Here is a 22500-nt window from a genome sequence, read left to right on the forward strand (position 1 = left end):
TAAACCTTCTCCACCTCCTTTAGACCTCCTGCACCTTCTCCTCCTCCTATAGATCCTCCTGATGTTGCTGAGCAGTGAAGGAGCTCACACACACACTGATCTTCAGATACATGATCATCAGAGTACTGATGATGATGATGATGATGATGATGATGATCTCCTCCTCTGGATCAGCTCCTGGCTTTGACCCAAACGTGCAGCTGCAGCACGTAAACACACACACACACACACACACACACACACACACACACACACACACACACACACACACACACAGTGCTTAAAGCCAGAAGAAGGACATGACAGCAGCTGGGGTGAAGATCATTCCTCTCCGCTGAAGTCACGCGCGGCTCCGGTTTTCTGGATTTTTTTTTTCCCTTGCTTATAGCGCATGCGCGCTCGGTATAATCCCCTCTCCGGTTGCTAGGACAGGCCTGTAGAACAGCAGCTGTGTGTATTTGGGGGTATTGGGGGGTTTTCTGTCCCGGTTTGGACGCGTGTCCCGGTGCACATTCACCCCTGTGTCCCCCCGCTCCGCCTGTGTAACCCGAGCGCTGCACTGCCTCTCATCAGCGCCATTACCGCCCTCCCCTACACCCTCCTTCACCAACACACAACCCCGCCCACTCACTCTCATTGGCCCAAACCCTTCTCATCCCGCGCTCTGATTGGCTGAGCGTATCCCGCCTCTCCTCCTCTTTCATAGATTCAAAAATCAGTCCCTTTTAGTTCTCCGTGGCATTCGCCTGATTATAAATCTTCGTTTAAAAATAATACAATAACAATAATAATAATAATAACACAATAACAAAATAATCATTATTAATAAAACAAGATATATTCCAAATGTAGAGTTTTACTTCAATCCTGAGCAAAAGTCCGACTGAATACATCGTTTTTAAACTAATAAACAAGAATTCGTTATCTATTAAATCATTATACTGAGTTTTTTGTCTATATCTATACAAATATTTATTTACTTACAGCCAACAAAATCTTATTATTAATTGTTTGATTTATTCACGGGCTTTAATCAGGCACATAAATACCCACCCAAATATTTTTCCGTTGCTAGGCGGCTTTGGGTCCTCAGATTCAGCCAATCAGATCAAACCCGGAAGTCAAATACAGAATGCGGTTTATTGATTATATAATATATAAACTGTATACTTTTCTTTATTTAATGATTACATTATTGTTTTACATGTAAATGAATAAAATGCAACAAAATACCATGGCATTTTAATAACTAGTTTATAGTGAAGGATCGTTTTTTATTACTCCAATGTTTTATTCTGCTTCTTCTTTCGGCTTCTCCCATTAGGGGGCGCCACAGCGGATCATCCATCTCCATAGCCCCCGTCCTCTACATCTGCCTCATTCACACACATGTACTCTGTCTTACTCCTCCTGACTCTCATTCCTCTTCTCTCCAGCGTGTACCTCCACCTCTCCAGGATCTTCTCCACCTGCTCCCTACTCTCACCACAAATCACAATATCATCCACAAACATCATAGTCCACGTAGACTCCTGTCTGACCTCGTCCTTCAACCTGTCCATCACCACTGCAAACAGGAATGGGCTCAGAGCCGATCCTTGATGCAGACCAACCTCCAGTCTGTTGTTCCTACTGCACACTTCACTGCTGTCACACTGTCCTCATACATGTCCTACACCACCCTCACATACTTCTCTGACACACCAGACTTCCTCATACAATACCAATATATAATGTTTTATTAGGAACATCAATAAATCAGTGTGTGTGTGTGTGTGTGTGTGTGTGTGTGTGTGTGTGTGTGACATGGTAATCAATCCTCTTAAACCAAGCATCTGGGTTTCACCCTGAAATACTAAAAATCTCTCTCTCTCACACACACACACACATATAAATTAATTGTTAAAAGGAAGTGTGTTGTGTATCTGGCGACTGTGTGTGTGTGTGTGTGTGTGTGTGTGTGTGTGTGTGTGTGTGTGTGTGTGTGTGTGTGCACTTATCAGCATGAACAATGACTGCCGTTAATCATCACACACAATCGGGCAGAAAGTAACGAATTCCTCCTCCAGTCAACATGATTTACACACACACACACCTTATAGAAGTATAAATACACTACACACACTTGTGTTGTAGTTACATTGTGTAGTTGTGTAGCAGTGTGTAGTTGTGTTGTATGTCTGTATTACTGCACATTATTGTCGCTCCCTCTCCAAATCAACATCATCTACAACTAAACCATTTATTCAACTTCTATACATCACAGAGTACAAACAGTCTATCAGAGTATCAGGTCTAATATAGTGTGTGTGTGTGTGTGTGTGTGTGTGTGTGTGTGTGTGTGTGTGTGTGTATATATCGGACAGATCTAATGCTGAGTGTGTGTGTGTGTGTGTGTGTGTGTGTGTACGTGCTTGTGTGTGTGTGTGTATCAGACAGGTCTGATGCTGATTGTGTGTGTGTGTGTGTGTGTGTGTGTGTGTGTGTGTGTGTGTGTGTGTGTGTGTGTATATATCGGACAGATTCTAATGCTGAGTGTGTGTGTGTGTGTCTCTGTGTGTGTGTGTGTGTGTGTGTGTGTGTGTATCAGACAGGTCTGATGCTGATTGTGAGGTCTCGGCTCAGTTGTGGAGCGATGTATCTCTCCTCTCTCAGTAAACGCAGCAGCAGGTCCTGAGCGTCGTGAGGCCACCGAAACACACGCGTGCTCTGTAACCACATCGGGACGTGACTCTACACGCACACACACACACACACACACACACACACACACACACACACACACACACACACACACACACACACACACGGTGGATGACTTTTCTCAATGACCGAATAATGAATCAGAGACCGACAATTGATACTTGATCACTATGGAAACTGTTAGCATCAATACATCAATCACCGTATGTTTTAGCGCTAACGTTAGCCACGCACGTGTTGGCGTATGCTCACCGGGTTAGCGTTGGGGAAGAGAACAGGGACGAGTCTAAAGTTCAGGCAGCGCTGCTGAATAAACTCGTTCTGCAGCTGGAAACATACAAAAATCAAGATCCGCAATCAAGATCGAGACGGGAAACAAGTCCTTGTCATTTACAGCTCAGGAAACACCGCTAGCACAGCTAATCGTAGCAGGATGCTAGCACCAGGCCTGTAATGTAGTGTGTACTCTATATATAGGAGTTAGTATGTAGCATTATCGTTTTGATTACCATTCTGTTAGCAATTTAATGTAGTTATCCATGTCGCCTGAGCAGACAGGAAGTGAGGTGTGATGACAGGAAGTCACCTGACTGTGTATGTATTTGGTGTGCAGTCCGTGTTGGTCGGATCCGTCACCCTCGATGTCCAGCTTGTACTTCGGACTGATGACCATGATGATCAGAACCGACTTCTACAACAACACACACACACACACACACACACACCCAGAGAACCGTACAGTGCTAAACACACTGATTAGCATGTGCTTCCACTTATCTTTATTCTTATTCAAGTCTCTCCATTTAAACTTCTTATACTGAATTAGCGTTATGCTAACTAGAGTGTGAACATGTAATCAAAGGTCTCGCTTCTACAGCTAGCATCCAGTCAGCATTCCTATTGTTAGCATGTGAGTTAGCATTGTCTCTTGCTAAGTCCCTGATCATTCAAACGTACTGGACGTATTACAGACACAGCTGTTACTTTTATGACTTTAATGATGGAAATTCTTTGTAGCAAAACAGCCCCACATGGCTAAGTCAGAGCGCAGCTATGCTAGCTCCTCACGTCAACTTAGCGACGTTAGTTTGTCTGGGACTGACCGCGCTAACAGAACACACAGTGAATCGCAGTGCAGCAGCAGCAGGGGGCGCCATTTTACACTGACCAGACTGAAGCACTCTGTTTACACTAATTATTATTATTGATGAAATGAAAGATATTATAAATCAATAAATGAAAGTATAAATCCTAAAGCTGCTGATGGAGAAGTGATGAAGGTGAGGAGAAGATAAAAACCATAAACTCACATCTTTCAGATATCCGTCCATCCACTTATTGACATCCATCTGCCGCACGGCGTTATCAAATATATCAATCTGCAGCGAGACAGAGGAGATGAGATTAATGAATAGATGAGATGAGATGTCTTGTTTAGATGAGAAGAGGAGAGAAAATCATGGAAAGAAATGATATGAGATTAGAAGCGATAAGAAAGAAAAGAAATGTGCTTTAAATTTGTCACATGTATTTTACAGTACAGTGAAATTCTTGCTTCGCATTTCCCAATGATGTTTGGAAGCTGAGCTCTGAGCGCAGGGTCAGCCATGATACAGCGCCCCCTGGAGCACAGAGGGTTAAGGGCCTTGCTCAAGGGCCCCAAAAGTGCCAGCTTGCTGATAAAAGGGTTTGAACCCCCAACCTTCCGATCAGTAACCCAGAGCCTTCACCGCAGAGCTACCATGAGAAGAGAGGAGATGAGATTCAATAAAAGGAGATGAGAGGAGACGAGACGAGACAAAATGAGACGAGACGGGACAAGATGAGATGAAAGGAGTAGATGAGATTATTAGTTATATCATCAATGAAAGTTAGATGAATAGTGATGAGATGAAATGAGACAAAATGGGATGAGATAAAATGAGATAAAATGAAATGAGACGAAATGAACTGAGATGAAATGAGAGGAGAAGAGAAGAGAAGAGAAGAGAAGAGAAGAGAAGAGAAGAGAAGAGAAGAGAAGAGAAAATCAGAAGAGTTGAATCATTAATAAACAGTTAGATGAATAGAGGTTGGAAGATCAGGAGATTAGATGAGTAAAAGAGAGGTAGAGGATGGAGCTCAGACTCACAGCAGGTCTGAAGCCCTGATTTATTAAGAATCTCACGAAGGGGAAGATCTCCTCAGCCACGTCCACCGAGTACGTGATAAACACTGTTCCTGAGAAACACCAGCCATAATGTTTAGATTTCACACTTTCACTTGAAGGCCAGGAGCAGGTCACATGACCTCAGGCTAGCCTGTAAGATGGCTGCTTTAGTATTGTGCTAAAGACGTTAATGTTGCTAACAAGTAATGGAAGTCTATGGTTGAAGTTTAGCATCTTTGTAGGCTACATTAAATTCAGAGCTCGACTCACGGCAGTCGTCAGGGAGGCTGATGGTGCGCCTCACTTCCTGTCCCGTTCTGATTGGCTGAGAGGGAAGAACGCACGCCTCTGTCATCACGCCAGGGGAGTCTCTCACACGGGGGGTGGGAACCGCAGCTTTGAGGGGCATCGGCCTGCAGGCAGACCCGACACTGTTACATACGTGTGGTTAATACTGAGTGTGTGTGTGTGTGTGTGTGTGTGTGTGTGTGTGTTACCTGGCTTGCATGTGCTTCTGCTGTTCGTGTGTGTGTGATGGTAACATGTAAACGGGTGGAGCTGGACATCTGGGACACTGAGGATCTACTGCATAGAGAGCTACACACACACACACACACACACACAAAGTGAAAAGTAAGAAAGCATGGACCAACTCTTAGCTCAATGCTAACCTGACTCAGATTATATGAAAAGCTTATTGGCTGATGGAAGTCATGTGACTTTTATTACAAATTGGAGAAGACTTCCACTTCCTGTAAAACACAAAGAGTGCCCACTACGCCCCTTTTAAGTTTCCAGCGAATCCCTGCTAACTATTCCAGCTGTTTCAGTAAATTAGGTTCCGCCTCCTACAAAATGATTGGCATGTAATGGCGTGTCAGTGTTGGTCACAGTGATGGTAGGTCAGTCAGGCGTGTGAGCTAGCCTGCTAGTGGGGATCTGAGCTGGAGCCGTACGTACGCAAGCGAGCGGGGACAGGGCGGGGCAGGTGCCGCGGACTCTCCCCCACATCGGAGCACAGAGGAAGAGGCGGCTCCAGACTCTCCTCATCTTCACTCGGAACGTTCCAGTGATGTCTGGCTCCGTACCCCGCTCCAGGAAACACGGACGAGACGTCCTCACTCAGCTCGTCCTCCAGGAGGCGTCGTCCAACATTTCCCGATGGACTGTGGAGGGGACGGATACGTGATGCACCGAACTCAGGGGACACAGTAAACGCAGGTCTGTTGACGTTTAACCCCGAGGCACGACCTCTCAAACAGGCATCTTCACACTCGCTGTTTCCAACGTTACGTGGGCATGTGACATCAACGTGCATCGAACACTTCTGACACACTGGCCAGGCCAAGTTTAGCGATGATGATGTCATCAACTCGTCCATCTCGACCGGGAGACTGAGATGAGGACAGGACGCTTCTGCAGGACAGAACGGAGACAGAAAGCAAGACTGCGTTAGAGTTTAAAACAGCTTAGGTGTTCTCAAGCTGTTGTGCACAGTGGTATAGTGTAGTGTAGTGTTGTGTAGTACAGCGATGTGTATTGTTGTGTATTGTTGTGTAGTGCACAGTGGTATAGTGTAGTGTTGTGTATTGTTGTGTATTATTGTGTAGTACAGTGTAGTATAGTGTAGTATAGTGTATTGTTGTGAAGTGTTGTGTAGTACAGTGTAGTACAGTGTAGTATAGTGTAGTACCGTGTAGTATTGTGTATTGTTGTGAAGTGTTGTGTATTATTGTGTAGTACAGTGTAGTATAGTGTAGTACCATGTAGTATAGTGTAGTATAGTGTATTGTTGTGAAGTGTTGTGTATTGTTGTGTAGTACAGTGAAGTACAGTGTAGTACAGTGTAGTACCGTGTAGTATAGTGTAGTATTGTTTAGTATAGTGTATTGTTGTGAAGTGTTGTGTAGTACAGTGAAGTACAGTGTAGTACCGTGTAGTATAGTGTAGTATTGTTTAGTATAGTGTATTGTTGTGAAGTGTTGTGTAGTACCGTAGTATAGTGTAGTATAGTGTAGTACCGTGTAGTATTGTGTATTGTTGTGAAGTGTTGTATTATTGTGTAGTACAGTGTAGTATAGTGTAGTACCATGTAGTATTGTGTATTGTTGTGAAGTGTTGTGTATTATTGTGTAGTACAGTGTAGTATAGTGTAGTACCATGTAGTATAGTGTAGTATTGTTTAGTATAGTGTATTTTTGTGAAGTGTTGTGTAGTACCATGTAGTATAGTGTAGTACCGTAGTATAGTGTAGTGTAGTGTTGTGTATTATTGTGTAGTACAGTGTAGTATAGTGTAGTACCATGTAGTATTGTATATTGTTGTGAAGTGTTGTGTATTATTGTGTAGTACAGTGTAGTATAGTGTAGTACCATGTAGTATAGTGTAGTATTGTTTAGTATAGTGTATTGTTGTGAAGTGTTGTGTAGTACAGTGTAGTATAGTGTAGTACAGTGTAGTACCGTAGTATTGTGTATTGTTGTGAAGTGTTGTGTATTGTTGTGTAGTACAGTGAAGTACAGTGTAGTACAGTGTAGTACCGTGTAGTATAGTGTAGTATTGTTTAGTATAGTGTATTGTTGTGAAGTGTTGTGTAGTACAGTGAAGTACAGTGTAGTACCGTGTAGTATAGTGTAGTATTGTTTAGTATAGTGTATTGTTGTGAAGTGTTGTGTAGTACCGTGTAGTATAGTGTAGTACCGTGTAGTATTGTGTATTGTTGTGAAGTGTTGTGTATTATTGTGTAGTACAGTGTAGTATAGTGTAGTACCATGTAGTATTGTGTATTGTTGTGAAGTGTTGTGTATTATTGTGTAGTACAGTGTAGTATAGTGTAGTACCATGTAGTATAGTGTAGTATTGTTTAGTATAGTGTATTTTTGTGAAGTGTTGTGTAGTACCATGTAGTATAGTGTAGTACCGTAGTATTGTGTATTGTTGTGAAGTGTTGTGTATTATTGTGTAGTACAGTGTATAGTGTAGTACCATGTAGTATTGTATATTGTTGTGAAGTGTTGTGTATTATTGTGTAGTACAGTGTAGTATAGTGTAGTACCATGTAGTATAGTGTAGTATTGTTTAGTATAGTGTATTGTTGTGAAGTGTTGTGTAGTACAGTGTAGTATAGTGTAGTACAGTGTAGTATTGTGTAGTATAGTGTATTGTTGTGTAGTACAGTGAAGTACAGTGTAGTTCAGTGTAGTATAGTGTAGTATAGTTTAGTATTGTTTAGTATAGTGTATTGTTGTGAAGTGTTGTGTATTGTATTGTTTCCCAACGGACCATTATTACTGACGCACCACCCGCTAAACTCCAGAGCGCTCTGGACAGGTAACACAGAAGACGCTGCAGAATGAAAAATGGAGGAACGGAAAACCGCGAGGGACGAGGAGAAGATTCAGGACACGCCAGAAAGATTCCAAAGTTTGGGATCATTTCAGACTGAAACATGAAGAAACACTGCACAGTGCGGCTTCTGTTTTTAACTCTTTTCTCATTGATTGTAATTATTTTTTGCAATTTTTCTAAAAAGGAAACAAATAATGTTTATTTTAAGATTCCGTCTCATTTCCTCTTGTATTTTTAGTTTTGCTGTTTAATAAACACACTATTAATACTATTAATTACTGAAGTAATCAACAGCTGCAGAGCCACTAGGAATTGTGTAGTGTAGTGTTGTGCAGTATTGTGTAGTATAGTGCAGTATTATGTAGTGAAGTGTATTGTTGTGTAGTATAGTGCAGTATTATGTAGTGAAGTGTATTGTTGTGTAGTATAGTGCAGTATTGTGTAGTGAAATGTATTGTTGTGTAGTATAGAGTAGTATTGCGTAGTGAAATGTAGTATTGTGTAGTATAGTGCAGTATTGTGTAGTGAAGTGTATTGTTGTGTAGTATAGTGCAGTATTGTGTAGTGAACTGTATTGTTGTGCAGTATAGTGTAGTATTGTGTAGTGAAATGTAGTATTGTGTAGTATAGTGTAGTATTGTGTAGTGAAGTGTATTGTTGTGTAGTGAACTGTATTGTTGTGCAGTATAGTGTAGTATTGTGTAGTGAACTGTATTGTTGTGCAGTATAGTGCAGTATTGTAGTGAAGTGTATTGTGTAGTATAGTGCAGTATTGTGTAGTGAACTGTATTGTTGTGCAGTATAGTGTAGTATTGTGTAGTGAAATGTAGTATTGTGTAGTATAGTGCAGTATTGTGTAGTGAAGTGTATTGTTGTGTAGTATAGTGCAGTATTGTGTAGTGAACTGTATTGTTGTGCAGTATAGTGTAGTATTGTGTAGTGAAATGTAGTATTGTGTAGTATAGTGTAGTATTGTGTAGTGAAGTGTATTGTTGTGCAGTATAGTGTAGTATTGTGTAGTATAGCAGTATTGTGTAGTGAAGTGTAGCATTGTGTAGTATAGTGCAGTATTGTGTAGTAAAGTGTATTGTTGTGTAGTATTGTGTAGTATTGTGTAGTGAAATGTATTGTTGTGTATTATAGTGTAGTATTGTGTAGTATAGTGCAGTATTGTGTAGTGAAGTGTATTGCTGTGTACTATAGTGTAGTATTGTGTAGAGGAATGTATTGTTTTGCAGTATTGTGTAGTGAAGTGTATTGTTGTGTAGTATAGTGCAGTATTGTGTACTGAAATGTATTGTTGTGTAGTATAGTGTAGTACCATGTAGTATTGTGTAGTATAGTGTATTGTTGTGAAGTGTTGTGTATTGTTGTGTAGTACAGTGTAGTACAGTGTAGTTCAGTGTAGTATAGTGTAGTATAGTGCAGTATTGTGTAGTGAAGTGTATTGTTGTGTAGTATAGTGCAGTATTGTGTACTGAAATGTATTGTTGTGTAGTATAGTGCAGTATTGTGTAGTGAAGTGTTTTGTTGTGTAGTATAGTGCAGTATTGTGTAGTGAAGTGTATTGCTGTGTAGTATAGTGTAGTATTGTGTAGAGGAATGTATTATTGTGTAGTGTTGTGTAGTATATTATAGTGTAGTATTGTGTGAGAAAATACCTGAAAATGATGCCATTGCTCAGGGGGTCACACTACATCCACACTGAAACAACAACAATAATCTCACACACACACACACACACACACACACACACACACGATAGTTTGTATGTTTGTTTCATGACGTCACTCGTGTCTCAAAAATAGTCCTTTTTGATAATTACAGCTTCATAAATAATTAAATAAATGAAATACATTATTTATTAAAAATAAGTAATAGTATTAAATAGAATAATTAAAGAAACACACGCTTTATATGTGCCGTGAAAAGCGCGTCAACACACACACACGCACGCACGCACGCGCGCGCGCACACACAGTAAGTGTGTATACACCGCGCTTAGGTACAATATCCAATAATAATCTGAAAAGGAAGAAGAGGAAGAAGAGGAAGAAGAAGAAGAAGAAGAAGAAGAGGAGGATGAAGAGGATGAGGATGAAGAGTTGTTTGCGGCTCGTCTCGCGCTCTTACCTGTCTCAGGTGTGTCACCTGTTCACTGCACGCGGAAGTGTTTCTGCTTCCTCCCCTTTCAGGAAAAACATTCTTAGTATGCAAATCAGGGAATTCCCAGCCCACTCTGTGTGTGTGTGTGTGTGTGTGTGTGTGTGTGTGTGTGTGTGTGTGTGTGTGTGTGTAAGTAAAAACAGAATGCAGGATTTGGACACAGATACGTCACGGATCTCGGCATAACCAACACCGCCACCTGCAGGACACTTAATAATAATAATAATAACAACAATAATAATAATAATAATTATTATTATTATTATTAATATTGTGTTTTGCTGCGGTTGATATTTATTTAAACAAAATGCAAATAAAAATAGTTTGCTATTTATTTATTTGTTTGTCTGTTTGTGTATTTATTTATTGGATGGTTTGGACTTTGGAACAAAATGATTATTGTCGGTTGTATTTTATTGTTATAAGACAGGTTGACGGACGAGGTCAGACAGGAGTCTGCATGGACTATGATGTTTGTGGATGATATTGTGATTTGTGGTGAGAGTAGGGAGAAGGTGGAGAAGAGCCTGGAGAGGTGGAGATACACGCTGGAGAGAAGGGGAATGAAAGTCAGTAGGAGTAAGACAGAGTACATGTGTGTGAATGAGAGGGAGGGCAGTGGAGGGGTGCGGTTGCAGGGAGAAGAGGTGGAGAAGGTGGAGGAGTTCAGGTACCTGGGGTCAACAGTGCGGAGTAATGGAGAATGTGTTAGAGAAGTGAAGAAAAGAATGCAGTCAGGGTGGAGTGGGTGGAGAAGAGTGATAGCAGGAGTGATTTGTGATAGAAGAGTATCTGTGAGAGTGAAAGGGAAAGTTTATAGGACTGTGGTGAGACCTGAGATGTTGTATGGATTAGAGACAGTGGCATTGAGTAAAAGACAGGAGGTGGAGCTGGAGGTGGCAGAGCTGAAGATGTTGAGATGTTTGTTGGGAGTTACGACGATGGACAGGATTAGAAATGAGTTTATTAGAGGGACAGCACATGTAGGACGTTTTGGAGACAAGGTGAGGGAGGTGAGATTGAGATGGTTTGGACATGTGCAGAGGAGGAACATGGGGTATATCAGTAGGAGAATGCTGAGGATGGAGACACCAGGAAGGAGGAAAAGAGGAAGGCCAAAGAGGAGGTTTATGGATGTGGTGAGGGAAGACATGCAGGTAGTTGATGTGAAAGAGGCAGATGTAGAGGACAGGGAGGTATGGAGACAGATGATCTGCTGTGGCGCCCCCTAATGGGAGCAGCCGAAAGAAGAAGAAGAATTTTATTGCAATAACATGCTTTTAAAACTAGTCTGTGTGTTTTATCCTTTAAATTACTACACTGCACCCCTGCCACGCCCCCCGGTCCATCTGGTCTGCCTCTTCTCATCTGGCCCACCCTCTTCATGCCAGTCCCCGCCCCCTGCAAACACACAAACTGGAAGCCAAGTAATGATCCCTTGTGCTTAATTCTCTAATAATGATCAGGTTTTATTGAACAGGACAAGAAGCTTCAGGGGGTTTAGGAAATTCAGAAGTTTCATTAACAGGAGTTTCAGGAAATTCAGGAGCAAGAGTTTTAGGAGCAGTTGTTTCAGAAGTATCAGAAGCTGAAGTTTCAGGATTTTCAGAATTATGAGTTTGTTTTATTTCTCCATTTCCTTCATGCAAGAGCTGGTGCATATAAAATCACTTTCAGAAGTGTCTCAGGGTTCAGGGTCCAGATCGCTGCAGACCCGCCTGAGTTCCTGCTGCTTGTTTCGGAGTCTCCAATCGTCTCAGTTTGGTGAGGACGATGGAGACGGGGTCTCGTCCTGCTGTTTCTTTGCGCTCAGCCACAGAGAAGACCTTCATAGTTGTTTGAGTGAAGAAGGATCCAACTTCTATGGCCCGGACTCGGCAGTGAAAGGTGTTGACGATCTCGTGCCGGAACCTGCGACTCACTCCACAGTACAGCAGGAAGTTGGTGGCGGAGTTGAGGTTGTGCAGCATGTTGGCCACATCTCCCATGATGTTGATGGTGATTGTGTAGTCATCTCGGTTGAAGTCTTTATGGTTGTGTTCAGTGCGCAGGATGCAGTAAGTGACGAATCGCGGTAGACTGAGAACCACGAACGCCACCGAGACGATCCCAAGCAGCAGCAGCGTCCTGTGGGCCGAACCCCGTGTCCGAGATGCCCGGATCGTCCGGCGCTCCTCTTTAGTGAAGAGACGACCGGAGCCAAGCAGCTGGTACGCGATCAGAGAGTTGAAGATGATGACGAGCAGGATCGGAACTCCGCTGGACAGGAAGGACGTGATCCAAACCACCACCGTGGAGTAGAAGGCGTCTCGATAAAGACAGCGCGGAACCGTTACGGTCTGTCCATTCAGAGTCCGATTCACCTGGAATTCAGAGACCCTCACATGCAGTTATTACAAGAACAAAAACAATTTAAAGTTAAAGTGTGGTATGAGGTGTGAGGCTCCACCTGCACTGCACTGTTGATCCAGCTGAGAGGAACTGAAGCCATGTGTGATAGCAAGACAATGGTGATGCAGGTAAGAAGGGCGTGTCTGACCTGCAGATGGCGCTGTCGGCTCATCATCACTCTGAACACTATGTAGCGCTCAATGGTGAAGGCCACAACGAGCCAGGCCGAGGCGTAGAAGGTCCCGAACTGCAGAAAGGTGATGACTCCACACCACATCGGAGTGTGCCAGAAGGGCTGCGGCTGCAGGAATGCCAGGCTCAGGTCCAGCAGCGTCACACACAACAGGTACCACGTGTCCACCAGCGCCAAGCAGCTCAGGTACACACGGGCCGAGCTGGACATGCCACACACACGCCAGCACAGCATGTAGAACGTGAAGAGGTTTGCTGTGGGAAAAGAACAGCAGAGAGAGATAGTTTTCTGCTTTCGAAAGGATCCTAACATCATCATGAATTTGAGGAAGAACCTCTTTCAGAGCCACAGAACCACTATAAGAGCAATGACACCACAGTTTTTACTCTGACCAACGTTTTAGAACGTTTCAGGGTCTTTGGAACCCACCTAGAGTTTTTTAGAAGTTGGTTTTAGGTTTAATTTTAAAATGAAAATGAAGGATTCTGAAAACACATCAACAGTTGAGAACTGCTCTGAGGGACCCAGTAGAACCTTTCAGAATTTTAAAACCCGACCGTAGATTCTAGAAACCCCCATAATAGAATAACTGTGGCAGATTGAGCACAGATATGAGCATGGACGATGAGCATGTGGGTAAACGGGGTCTTTATAGTGTGGTGACTGATTTGGACCAGGTGTGGATGATTAGTAAGTTGGTGAGCTGCTTGGAGTGATAGGAGGGTTTGGCGAGGGTGTGGCTGGTGGATCCCTGACACCCTGGTACCACCTTTTGGAATTCAAGAACCCAACTGTCGACAGACCCTCATTGAAGATTATAGAAGTGCCCTGAAAACTGTGAAACCACAAGTCAGGGTCTCTGGAAGCCCACTGAGGATTCTGAAGAATCTAAAAGAATGTGTGATGAGGATTCTGGACTGGAACTGTGTGTGTGTGTGTTTGAGAAGAAAATTGTTCTGTGTGGTTCTGAACATCTTCATGTCGGATCCCATTACTCACACACCTGGAATACCCAGAACACACAGCAGCGGGTAATACACCTTTTGGATGGTGATGAAAACACTCGCTCCATCCATCATACGGCACTAATGCTGCAATAAAGCCATTACACACACACACACACACACACACACACACACACACACACACTTTATTGCTTCAGTAGAATAAATGAATAATGTCGAATATAAAGAGTTAAAGAGGCACAAACTGTTTAAAGAACATCTCAGATTTTATACACACACACACTTTTTTTCCCCAAATTTCACCCGAAACAAACAAATCAATTTAAGATTAAACATAGACAACAACAGCAATAACACACACACACACATACACACACACAAACAATAATTACAGAATGTCCAGATTTGACATGTTACAGTACTCACTGCGACAGAGCGTAAACGTGTGACTGTGCAGGTAGAACTCACCTGAGCGCGCACGCACACACACACACACACACACACACACACACACACACACACACATGCGGGCAGCAGATGGGCAGATACCCGGCACATAAACACACACTACATTAGTTAAGGAAAAGGAAATGGCGCTTGTGTTATTATTGATTCGTGGAAATGTTTTTTATTGAATATCGAGCCGCTGAATCACGACGTGGTGCAAACAACAAAAAACACACTCCGGTACACACACACACACACACACACACACACACACACACACACACTGTACAATAGTAATAATGACATACAAGTGTAAAAGTGTAAAATATTTTTTATTACAAAATTTCTGATGTGTTTAAAAAAGAACATGCAGCAAAAACCGGAATATAAAAACTTGTACGGCTGCGTTTTATGTCCCCTCGTTCACGTTCCCTTAATCGAGTTCCCCCCCAGAATGAGTTGTGGTTTTCTGTAGAGCTGGTTATAGTAAGTTGGTCATGTGACCGCTTAGACCGGTAGTTAGCTGTGGATCGTTAAGGGAATTCGACGAGGATGGGAAATAAAGCGCCACCATAGCGCCCCCTGTGGTGGTGTTCCACTCCTTACATGTGCCCCAGGTTGAATTGCAAACATACAAGAATACGAACACGTCCATGAAAAAAAATTAGTCTGAAATTGTTTCACAGGATATCGATCGCTCATTGCGGTCGTTATAACCTGAGCGGAGGAAGAGAATAACACTGAAAAAGGATAATACTGTTTCGTCTGTTTATAATCAAGAGTTCTTTCATACATTTGGCTAAAAAAAAAAAAAGCGACATATATTATTTTTTTTATCTGATATATTTGTGGTTAGCATTAGCATAAAATGTAATAAAAAAAAACACCCAACTAACTAAACAACAAAGGCAGCATTGCATAATAAAGGGTCTCTGGGCATGAATATAAAAAAACATAAATAAAAAAAAAAAATTCTTCGCTGTTTTATATTTGCTATTTCAGCATATTTACCCCTGCGCTAAAGCAATTGTTAATACCCCAAAATAAATACTGAAAAAGGCACAGTTAATCACAATTTCTTTCTTTTCTCCATCAGTTGTGGAAGACACATTACTTCCCCTCAGTAAACCGTCTGGAATCTGTGTTATTAACTCTGTAAATGATCTCCAGACCAGAAGAGGGCGCTAGACTGTGAGCTCAAAAATTTCAACTTTCAACAACATTATTTCCCACAATTCAGGTTCATACAAAAAAAATTTGTTCTTCAAATGTGTCAGTCAGGAGCTTCTTCTTCTTCTCGGGAGATAAATGCAAGAATAAAGAAGTGGAGGAAATATGTGACTCCGCCTCCAGGCTGGCAGGGGGAGGGATGGAGGGAGAGATCATAAGTTGTCCCCAGGTTGGTACTGCGGCTCTGTGGCAGTGAAGTAATCTTCAAGGAACGCCTGAAGGTACTCGAAGGTGTGACGTTCCTCTGCGTTCTGCTTCCAGCACTGCAGCATGAGCTCATACAGGGACACGGGACAGTCCTGAGGACACTGCATACGGTAGCCACGTTCCACCTGCTCCAACACCTCCCTGTTATTCATCCCTATACACACACACACACACACACACACACACACACACACACACACACACACACACACACACGATTAATTGACTGTTTACTGACTGTTGGAGGAACTCACAAAAGTTCTATGAAGAGTTTTTTTGTCCCCCAAACAGAAAAGGGTTCCCTGTAGAACTATTTCTGTTTAGGGGACACTCTGTGGAAAAACTCTTCATAGAACTTTTGTGGGAGTTCTCAATACCAAAAACCTGTTGCTAACATAACGCTTATAGGATCCTACAAAACCCTTAAAGAACCCCTTTCCCCAGTCAGAGGGTCCAAACTCTAACCCATTTAGCTCATGGTTCTTGGTTCTGTCAGAAAAAAACCTGGTTGTTGTGAAAGTGAAAGTGAAGGTGTATTGTGTTACCTGGATATGGTACTCGTCCTTTTGTTACCAGTTCTGTGAGCAGGATGCCGAAGGACCAGACGTCTGATTTAATGGTGAATTTTCCATAAAGTGCTGCCTCTGGAGCGGTCCACTTAATAGGGAACTTTGCACCTGAAAAAGAGGTAGGAGGTGCGAAGTGAGGGGTGAACTGAGAGGCAGGATGAAGTGCAGGATGAAGAACAGGATGAAGAGCAGGATGAAGTACAGACAGGGTAAGATACAGGATGAGGAGCAGGATGAGGTTCAGGATGAGGTTCAGGATGAAGAGCAGGATGAGGGACAGGATGAGGAGCAGGATAAGGAGCAGGATGAGGGGCAGGATAAGGGGCAGGATGAGGGGCAGGATGAGGAGCAGGATGAGGGGCAGGATAAGGGGCAGGATGAGGTTTAGGATGAGGAGCAGGACGAGGGACAGGATGAGGAGCAGGATGAGGAGCAGGATGAGGAGCAGGATGAGGGGCAGGATGAGGAGCAGGATGAAGAGCAGGATGAAGAGCAGGATGAGGGACAGGATGAGGAGCAGGATGAGGAGCAGGATGAGAGGCAGGATGAGGGACTGGATGAGGGGCAGGATGAGGAGTAGGATAAGGGACAGGATGAGGAGCAGGATAAGGAGCAGGATGAGGGGCAGGATAAGGGGCAGGATGAGGGGCAGGATGAGGGGCAGGATGAGGGGCAGGATGAGGTTTAGGATGAGGAGCAGGACGAGGGACAGGATGAGGAGCAGGACGAGGACAGGATGAGGAGCAGGATGAGGGGCAGGATGAGGAGCAGGATGAAGAGCAGGATGAAGAGCAGGATGAGGGACAGGATGAGGAGCAGGATGAGGAGCAGGATGAGAGGCAGGATGAGGGACTGGATGAGGGGCAGGATGAGGAGTAGGATAAGGGACAGGATGAGGAGCAGGATGAGGAGCAGGATGAGGAGCAGGATGAGGAGCAGGATGAGGGACAGGATGAGAGGCAGGATGAGGGGCAGGATGAGGAGCAGGATGAGGGGCAGGATGAGGATCAGGATGAGGAGCAGGATGAGGTGCAGGATGAGGAGCAGGATGAGGGGCAGGATGAGGGGCAGGATGAGGGGCAGGATGAGAGACAGGACGAGGAGCAGGTTGAGGTGCAGGATGAGGGACAGGATGAGGAGCAGGATGAGGGACAGGATGAAGAGCAGGATGAGGAGCAGGATAAGGGACAGGATGAGGGGCAGGATGAGGGGCAGGATGAGGTGCAGGATGAGGTGCAGGATGAGGGACAGGACGAGGAGCAGGATGAGGTGCAGGACGAGGGACAGCACGAGGAGCAGGATGAGGTGCAGGATGAGGGACAGGACGAGTAGCAGGATGAGGTGTAGGATGAGAAACAGGATGAGGAGAAGGATAAGTGTCTCACCTTGGCGAGCGGTGTACTCATTGTCCTCAATGAGTCTGGCGAGACCAAAGTCTGCGATTTTACACACTTGATTTTCTCCTACCAGGATGTTGGCAGCGCGCAAATCTCTGTGGATGTAGTTCATTCTCTCAATGTAGGCCATTCCTCCAGATACCTACACACACGCAGACACACACACACACACACACACACACACACAAACAATATTTTAAATATACAATAAAATAATAAATAATTATATAATTAAAATATTACACAAAATGAATAAATAATAGAACATTTAAAGTAATAATTCAATACTTATTGAGTGAATAAATGAGGACAGTCAGTCTTAGGAGCAGTGCATGCTGGGATACCTGAGCGGCCATATCGACGAGGTTGGGTAACTTCAGAGCTCGACCTTCTCCATCCTTCAGGAACTCCAGCAGACTTCCTGTGAACATTTTACACGCAACACATCAGCACAAGAAGAAACCTGAGCTTCGCCAAACTAAACGCTGGTCTCTACGATCACTGTAGACACAACCCCTGACCTTTGCTCATGTACTCGGTGACAATATAGATGGGCTCCTCGGAGACGACGGCGTAAAGCTGCACCAGTTTATCATGGCGAAGATTCTTCATGATCTGAGCCTCCTCCAGGAATGACTCAGGGGACATGGTGCCTGGCTTCAGGGTCTTCACCGCTACCTTGGTGTTACCGTTCCATGTTCCTGACACACACACACACACACACACACACACACACACACACACACACATATTAGGCCACATTTTCTACTAAAAAGCAAAAACTATCAAAAAATATTTCTATTTCATCAGCTGTCAATCTATAATAATACAGCAATGTGAAAAGTATTAAAATAGAAGGTTTAATAGTTCTTCTGGTCACCAGCAGGGGGTTCTGTTGACGCAGCAGAAATATTACTCCTGGCACAATTACTACAAAACTAGATGAATAAAACGAGGATTAATACAGTCTTTATGATGAAAGAAAAAAATACATATGTTGATGAAATAGAAACATTTCTTTGTGATGTCATAATCATGAGGAACAGGAAATCTGACTGGGGAAGACTGGTGGACAGAAGTAAAGACAAAATTGTAATACTGGAGGACATGCAAAAAAAAAACAGTCTCAACTGTGTTTCCATCCATCTGTGATCAAATTGTTTATAAAATTGTTTTCAGTAAACAGGAAGTGGTCTGGGGTGTCCTATTCACACCTCTCCCACCAACATGGCGAGCCAGCCAGGAGTCTTTTACAGTGATTATGATCTTGTTTGCGTGTGTATACCTGAAATCTTGCTTACAATGTTCTTTGGATGGAAACACAGGTTGAGGTGACCGAGTACACAGCTGTGTAGCTGTTTTCCTCACAGACCATCATACTCACCAGTGCAACATGGAACACAATCTCATCAGAAATCATGTCAACGATCCATCAGTAATGTAAGCAATGCTAATAATATTATAATTAATGAACAATGTAGTGGTTTGATCTTACCACACCAGACATCAGCAAAACATCCCGCTCCAAGCTTGACGTTCAGCTGCAGAGTCTTGCGAGAAATTTCCCAGGTGTCATGTGTAAGACCCACAGTCTCTGGTGTGTGGTTCACACACACCCCGGTTAAATGATAGCACAGACCATCCGCATCCACTACAGGGGGGGGATTGGGGAGACGATGTTAGTTATGGGGTACATGCAGGCAGAGAGACGGAAAACACGCCAAGCAAGCGAGCAAACCAAACCCCCCCATACTTTCTCACTCTACGATATGAGCAACATGCTAACAAATATTAACAGACTGCTAGCTTTCACTGACAAACTCCACCCTCTTGAGAAGGCGTCTTTCCATCTCTCTGTGTGACCGGCCATTGTTAGTCTTGGTGGGCGGGGTCATACCCATCCAGACCTCCCCGAATTGGCCATTGCCCAATCGCTTAATGAGCTGCAGAGATTCTCGCACAATCTCCCAAACGTCTTTGGTTTTGATTGACAGATCATTGAGGCGGGGCATCCCCTTATGACATGAAGCGACCAATCGGAAACACAGACCTGCTGCACGCTCTGAAGCAGGAAACGCATCGTCAGCTCGAAACACACACTGACAAATACACACACAAGCAGACTAGAATGTGCAGAGCTTAAAGTTTTATTACTCCTTAATGGAGTAATTGAGAGTGTAGTGGAGTAATAGAGAGTGTAGTGGTGTAATAGAGAGTGTAGTGGAGTAATAGAGTGTGTAGTGGAGTAATAGAGGGTGTAGTGGTGTAATAGAGGGTGTAGTGGAGTAATAGAGAGTGTAGTGGTGTAATAGAGAGTGTAGTGGTGTAATAGAGTGTGTAGTGGAGTAATAGAGAGTGTGGAGTAATAGAGAGTAATAGTGGAGTAATAGAGTGTGTAGTGGGGTAATAGAGGTGTAGTGGAGTAATAGAGTGTAGTGGTGTAATAGAGTGTGTAGTGGAGTAATAGAGAGTGTAGTGGAGTAATAGAGGTGTAGTGGAGTAATAGAGGTGTAGTGGAGTAATAAAGTGTGTAGTGGAGTAATAGAGAGTGTAGTGGAGTAATAAAGTGTGTAGTGGAGTAATAGAGGTGTAGTGGTGTAATAGAGTGTGTAGTGGTGTAATAGAGAGTGGAGTAATAGAGGTGTAGTGGAGTAATAGAGAGTGTAGTGGAGTAATAGAGTGTAGTGGAGTAATAAAGAGTGTAGTGGAGTAATAGAGGTGTAGTGGAGTAATAGAGTGTGTAGTGGTGTAATAGAGAGTGTAGTGGAGTAATAAAGTGTGTAGTGGAGTAATAGAGAGTGTAGTGGAGTAAGAGAGTGTAGTGGTGTAATAGAGTGTGTAGTGGTGTAATAGAGAGTGTAGTGGAGTAATAGAGAGTGTAGAGGAGTAATAGAGTGTGTGGAGTAATAGAGAGTGTAGTGGAGTAATAGAGAGTGTAGTGGTGTAATAGCGAGTGTAGTGGAGTAATAAAGTGTGTAGTGGAGTAATAGAGAGTGTAGTGGAGTAATAGAGAGTGTAGTGGTGTAATAGAGAGTGTAGTGGAGTAATAGATAGTAATAGTGGAGTAATAGAGAGTAATAGTGGAGTAATAGAGTGTAGTGGAGTAATAGAGAGTGTAGTGGAGTAATAGAGGTGTAGTGGTGTAATAGAGGTGTAGTGGAGTAATAGATAGTAATAGTGGAGTAATAGAGAGTAATAGTGGAGTAATAGAGAGTGTAGTGGAGTAATAGAGAGTGTAGTGGTGCAATAGAGTGTAGTGGTGTAATAGAGGTGTAGTGGAGTAATAGATAGTGTAGTGGAGTAATAGAGAGTGTAGTGGAGTAATAGAGAGTAATAGTGGAGTAATAGAGGGTGAAGTGGAGTAATAGAGAGTGTGGTGGCGTAATAGAGAGTGTAGTAGAGTAATAGAGAGTGTAGTGAAGTAATAGAGAGTGTAGTGGTGTAATAGAGGTGTAGTGGAGTAATAGAGGTGTAGTGGAGTAATAGAGAGTGTAGTGGAGTAATAGAGGAGTAATAGAGAGTGTAGTGGAGTAATAGAGAGTGTAGTGGAGTAATAGAGAGTGTAGTGGTGTAATAGAGAGTGTAGTGGAGTAATAGAGTGTGTAGTGGAGTAATAGAGGTGTAGTGGAGTAATAGAGTGTGTATTGGAGTAATAGAGAGTGTAGTGGAGTAATAGAGAGTGTAGTGGAGTAATAGAGAGTGTAGTGGAGTAATAGAGAGTGTAGTGGAGTAATAAAGTGTGTAGTGGAGTAATAGAGTGTAGTGGAGTAATAAAGTGTAGTGGAGTAATAGAGAGTGTAGCGGAGTAATAGAGAGTATAGTGGTGTAATAGAGAGTGTAGTGGTGTAATAGAGGTGTAGTGGAGTAATAGAGAGTGTAGTGGAGTAATAGAGAGTGTAGTGGAGTAATAGAGAGTGTAGTGGAGTAATAGAGAGTGTAGGAGTAATAGAGGTGTAGTGGAGTAATAGAGTGTGTAGTGGTGTAATAGAGGTGTGGTGGAGTAATAAAGTGTGTAGTGGAGTAATAGAGAGTGTAGTGGAGTAAGAGAGAGTGTAGTGGTGTAATAGAGTGTGTAGTGGTGTAATAGAGAGTGTAGTGGAGTAATAGAGAGTGTAGAGGAGTAATAGAGTGTAGTGGAGTAATAGAGAGTGTAGTGGAGTAATAGAGTGTGTAGTGGTGTAATAGAGAGTGTAGTGGAGTAATAAAGTGTGTAGTGGAGTAATAGAGTGTAGTGGAGTAAGAGAGTGTAGTGGTGTAATAGAGTGTGTAGTGGTGTAATAGAGAGTGTAGTGGAGTAATAGAGAGTGTAGAGGAGTAATAGAGTGTAGTGGAGTAATAGAGAGTGTAGTGGAGTAATAGAGAGTGTAGTGGTGTAATAGCGAGTGTAGTGGAGTAATAAAGTGTGTAGTGGAGTAATAGAGAGTGTAGTGGAGTAATAGAGAGTGTAGTGGTGTAATAGAGAGTGTAGTGGAGTAATAGATAGTAATAGTGGAGTAATAGAGAGTAATAGTGGAGTAATAGAGAGTGTAGTGGAGTAATAGAGAGTGTAGTGGAGTAATAGAGAGTGTAGTGGTGTAATAGAGAGTGTAGTGGAGTAATAGATAGTAATAGTGGAGTAATAGAGAGTAATAGTGGAGTAATAGAGAGTGTAGTGGAGTAATAGAGAGTGTAGTGGTGTAATAGAGAGTAGTGGTGTAATAGAGGTGTAGTGGAGTAATAGATAGTGTAGTGGAGT

General features: G+C 43.0%; 4 protein-coding genes across 10 annotated transcripts in view; all 4 read right to left on the bottom strand.

The window, feature by feature from the left end:
- Positions 1 to 610, bottom strand: part of rev3l (REV3 like, DNA directed polymerase zeta catalytic subunit) — a 19223-nt gene extending 18613 nt beyond the window's left edge. The window contains exon 1 of the mRNA XM_046873329.1: positions 1 to 610. This exon is cut by the window's left edge and continues 259 nt beyond it. The gene's annotated coding sequence lies outside the window, so the exon portion shown is untranslated.
- Positions 611 to 2483: 1873 nt separating this feature from the next.
- On the bottom strand, positions 2484 to 10446 carry traf3ip2a (TRAF3 interacting protein 2a). 4 transcript variants are annotated; one of them, XM_046873337.1, is made up of 10 exons: positions 10334 to 10446; positions 9862 to 9904; positions 5813 to 6268; positions 5350 to 5449; positions 5123 to 5283; positions 4835 to 4923; positions 4014 to 4082; positions 3290 to 3394; positions 2956 to 3030; positions 2484 to 2733 (listed from the first exon to the last, which is right to left on the bottom strand). In XM_046873337.1, exons 2-10 carry the CDS (start codon positions 9875 to 9877, stop codon positions 2587 to 2589), a joined length of 1218 nt encoding a protein of 405 aa, XP_046729293.1. In that variant the 5' UTR covers positions 9878 to 9904; positions 10334 to 10446; the 3' UTR covers positions 2484 to 2586. The 4 variants fall into 4 exon arrangements, with proteins under 4 accessions (XP_046729293.1, XP_046729294.1, XP_046729292.1 ...); XM_046873338.1 differs by having other exon boundaries at positions 9862 to 9923; positions 10334 to 10424; XM_046873336.1 differs by lacking the exon at positions 10334 to 10446 and having other exon boundaries at positions 9862 to 10327.
- Positions 10447 to 11810: 1364 nt separating this feature from the next.
- LOC124401500 (probable G-protein coupled receptor 139) lies at positions 11811 to 13557 on the bottom strand. Of its 2 annotated transcripts, none has more exons than XM_046873869.1 (3): positions 13380 to 13557; positions 12906 to 13204; positions 11811 to 12729 (listed from the first exon to the last, which is right to left on the bottom strand). In XM_046873869.1, exons 2-3 carry the CDS (start codon positions 13182 to 13184, stop codon positions 12058 to 12060), a joined length of 951 nt encoding a protein of 316 aa, XP_046729825.1. In that variant the 5' UTR covers positions 13185 to 13204; positions 13380 to 13557; the 3' UTR covers positions 11811 to 12057. The 2 variants fall into 2 exon arrangements, with proteins under 2 accessions (XP_046729825.1, XP_046729824.1); XM_046873868.1 differs by having other exon boundaries at positions 12816 to 13204.
- A 1118-nt stretch (positions 13558 to 14675) lies between these two features.
- The window catches only part of fynb (FYN proto-oncogene, Src family tyrosine kinase b), a 23235-nt gene continuing 15410 nt past the window's right edge, over positions 14676 to 22500 (bottom strand). Inside the window, exons 7-13 of one of the 3 annotated variants that reach the window (XM_046872737.1) lie at positions 19663 to 19827; positions 19261 to 19416; positions 18287 to 18466; positions 18110 to 18186; positions 17754 to 17907; positions 16345 to 16476; positions 14676 to 15953 (exon numbers count right to left, since the gene is read on the bottom strand). In XM_046872737.1, coding sequence (XP_046728693.1) covers positions 15745 to 15953; positions 16345 to 16476; positions 17754 to 17907; positions 18110 to 18186; positions 18287 to 18466; positions 19261 to 19416; positions 19663 to 19827 — 1073 coding nt within the window. In that variant the 3' untranslated portion in view covers positions 14676 to 15744. The remainder of the gene's footprint in view (positions 15954 to 16344; positions 16477 to 17753; positions 17908 to 18109; positions 18187 to 18286; positions 18467 to 19260; positions 19417 to 19662; positions 19828 to 22500) is intronic. The other 2 variants (XM_046872739.1, XM_046872738.1) reach the window with 2 other exon arrangements.

This window comes from Silurus meridionalis, chromosome 18 (genome assembly GCF_014805685.1).
Source record: "Silurus meridionalis isolate SWU-2019-XX chromosome 18, ASM1480568v1, whole genome shotgun sequence".
NCBI classification, from domain to species: Eukaryota; Metazoa; Chordata; class Actinopteri; order Siluriformes; family Siluridae; genus Silurus; species Silurus meridionalis.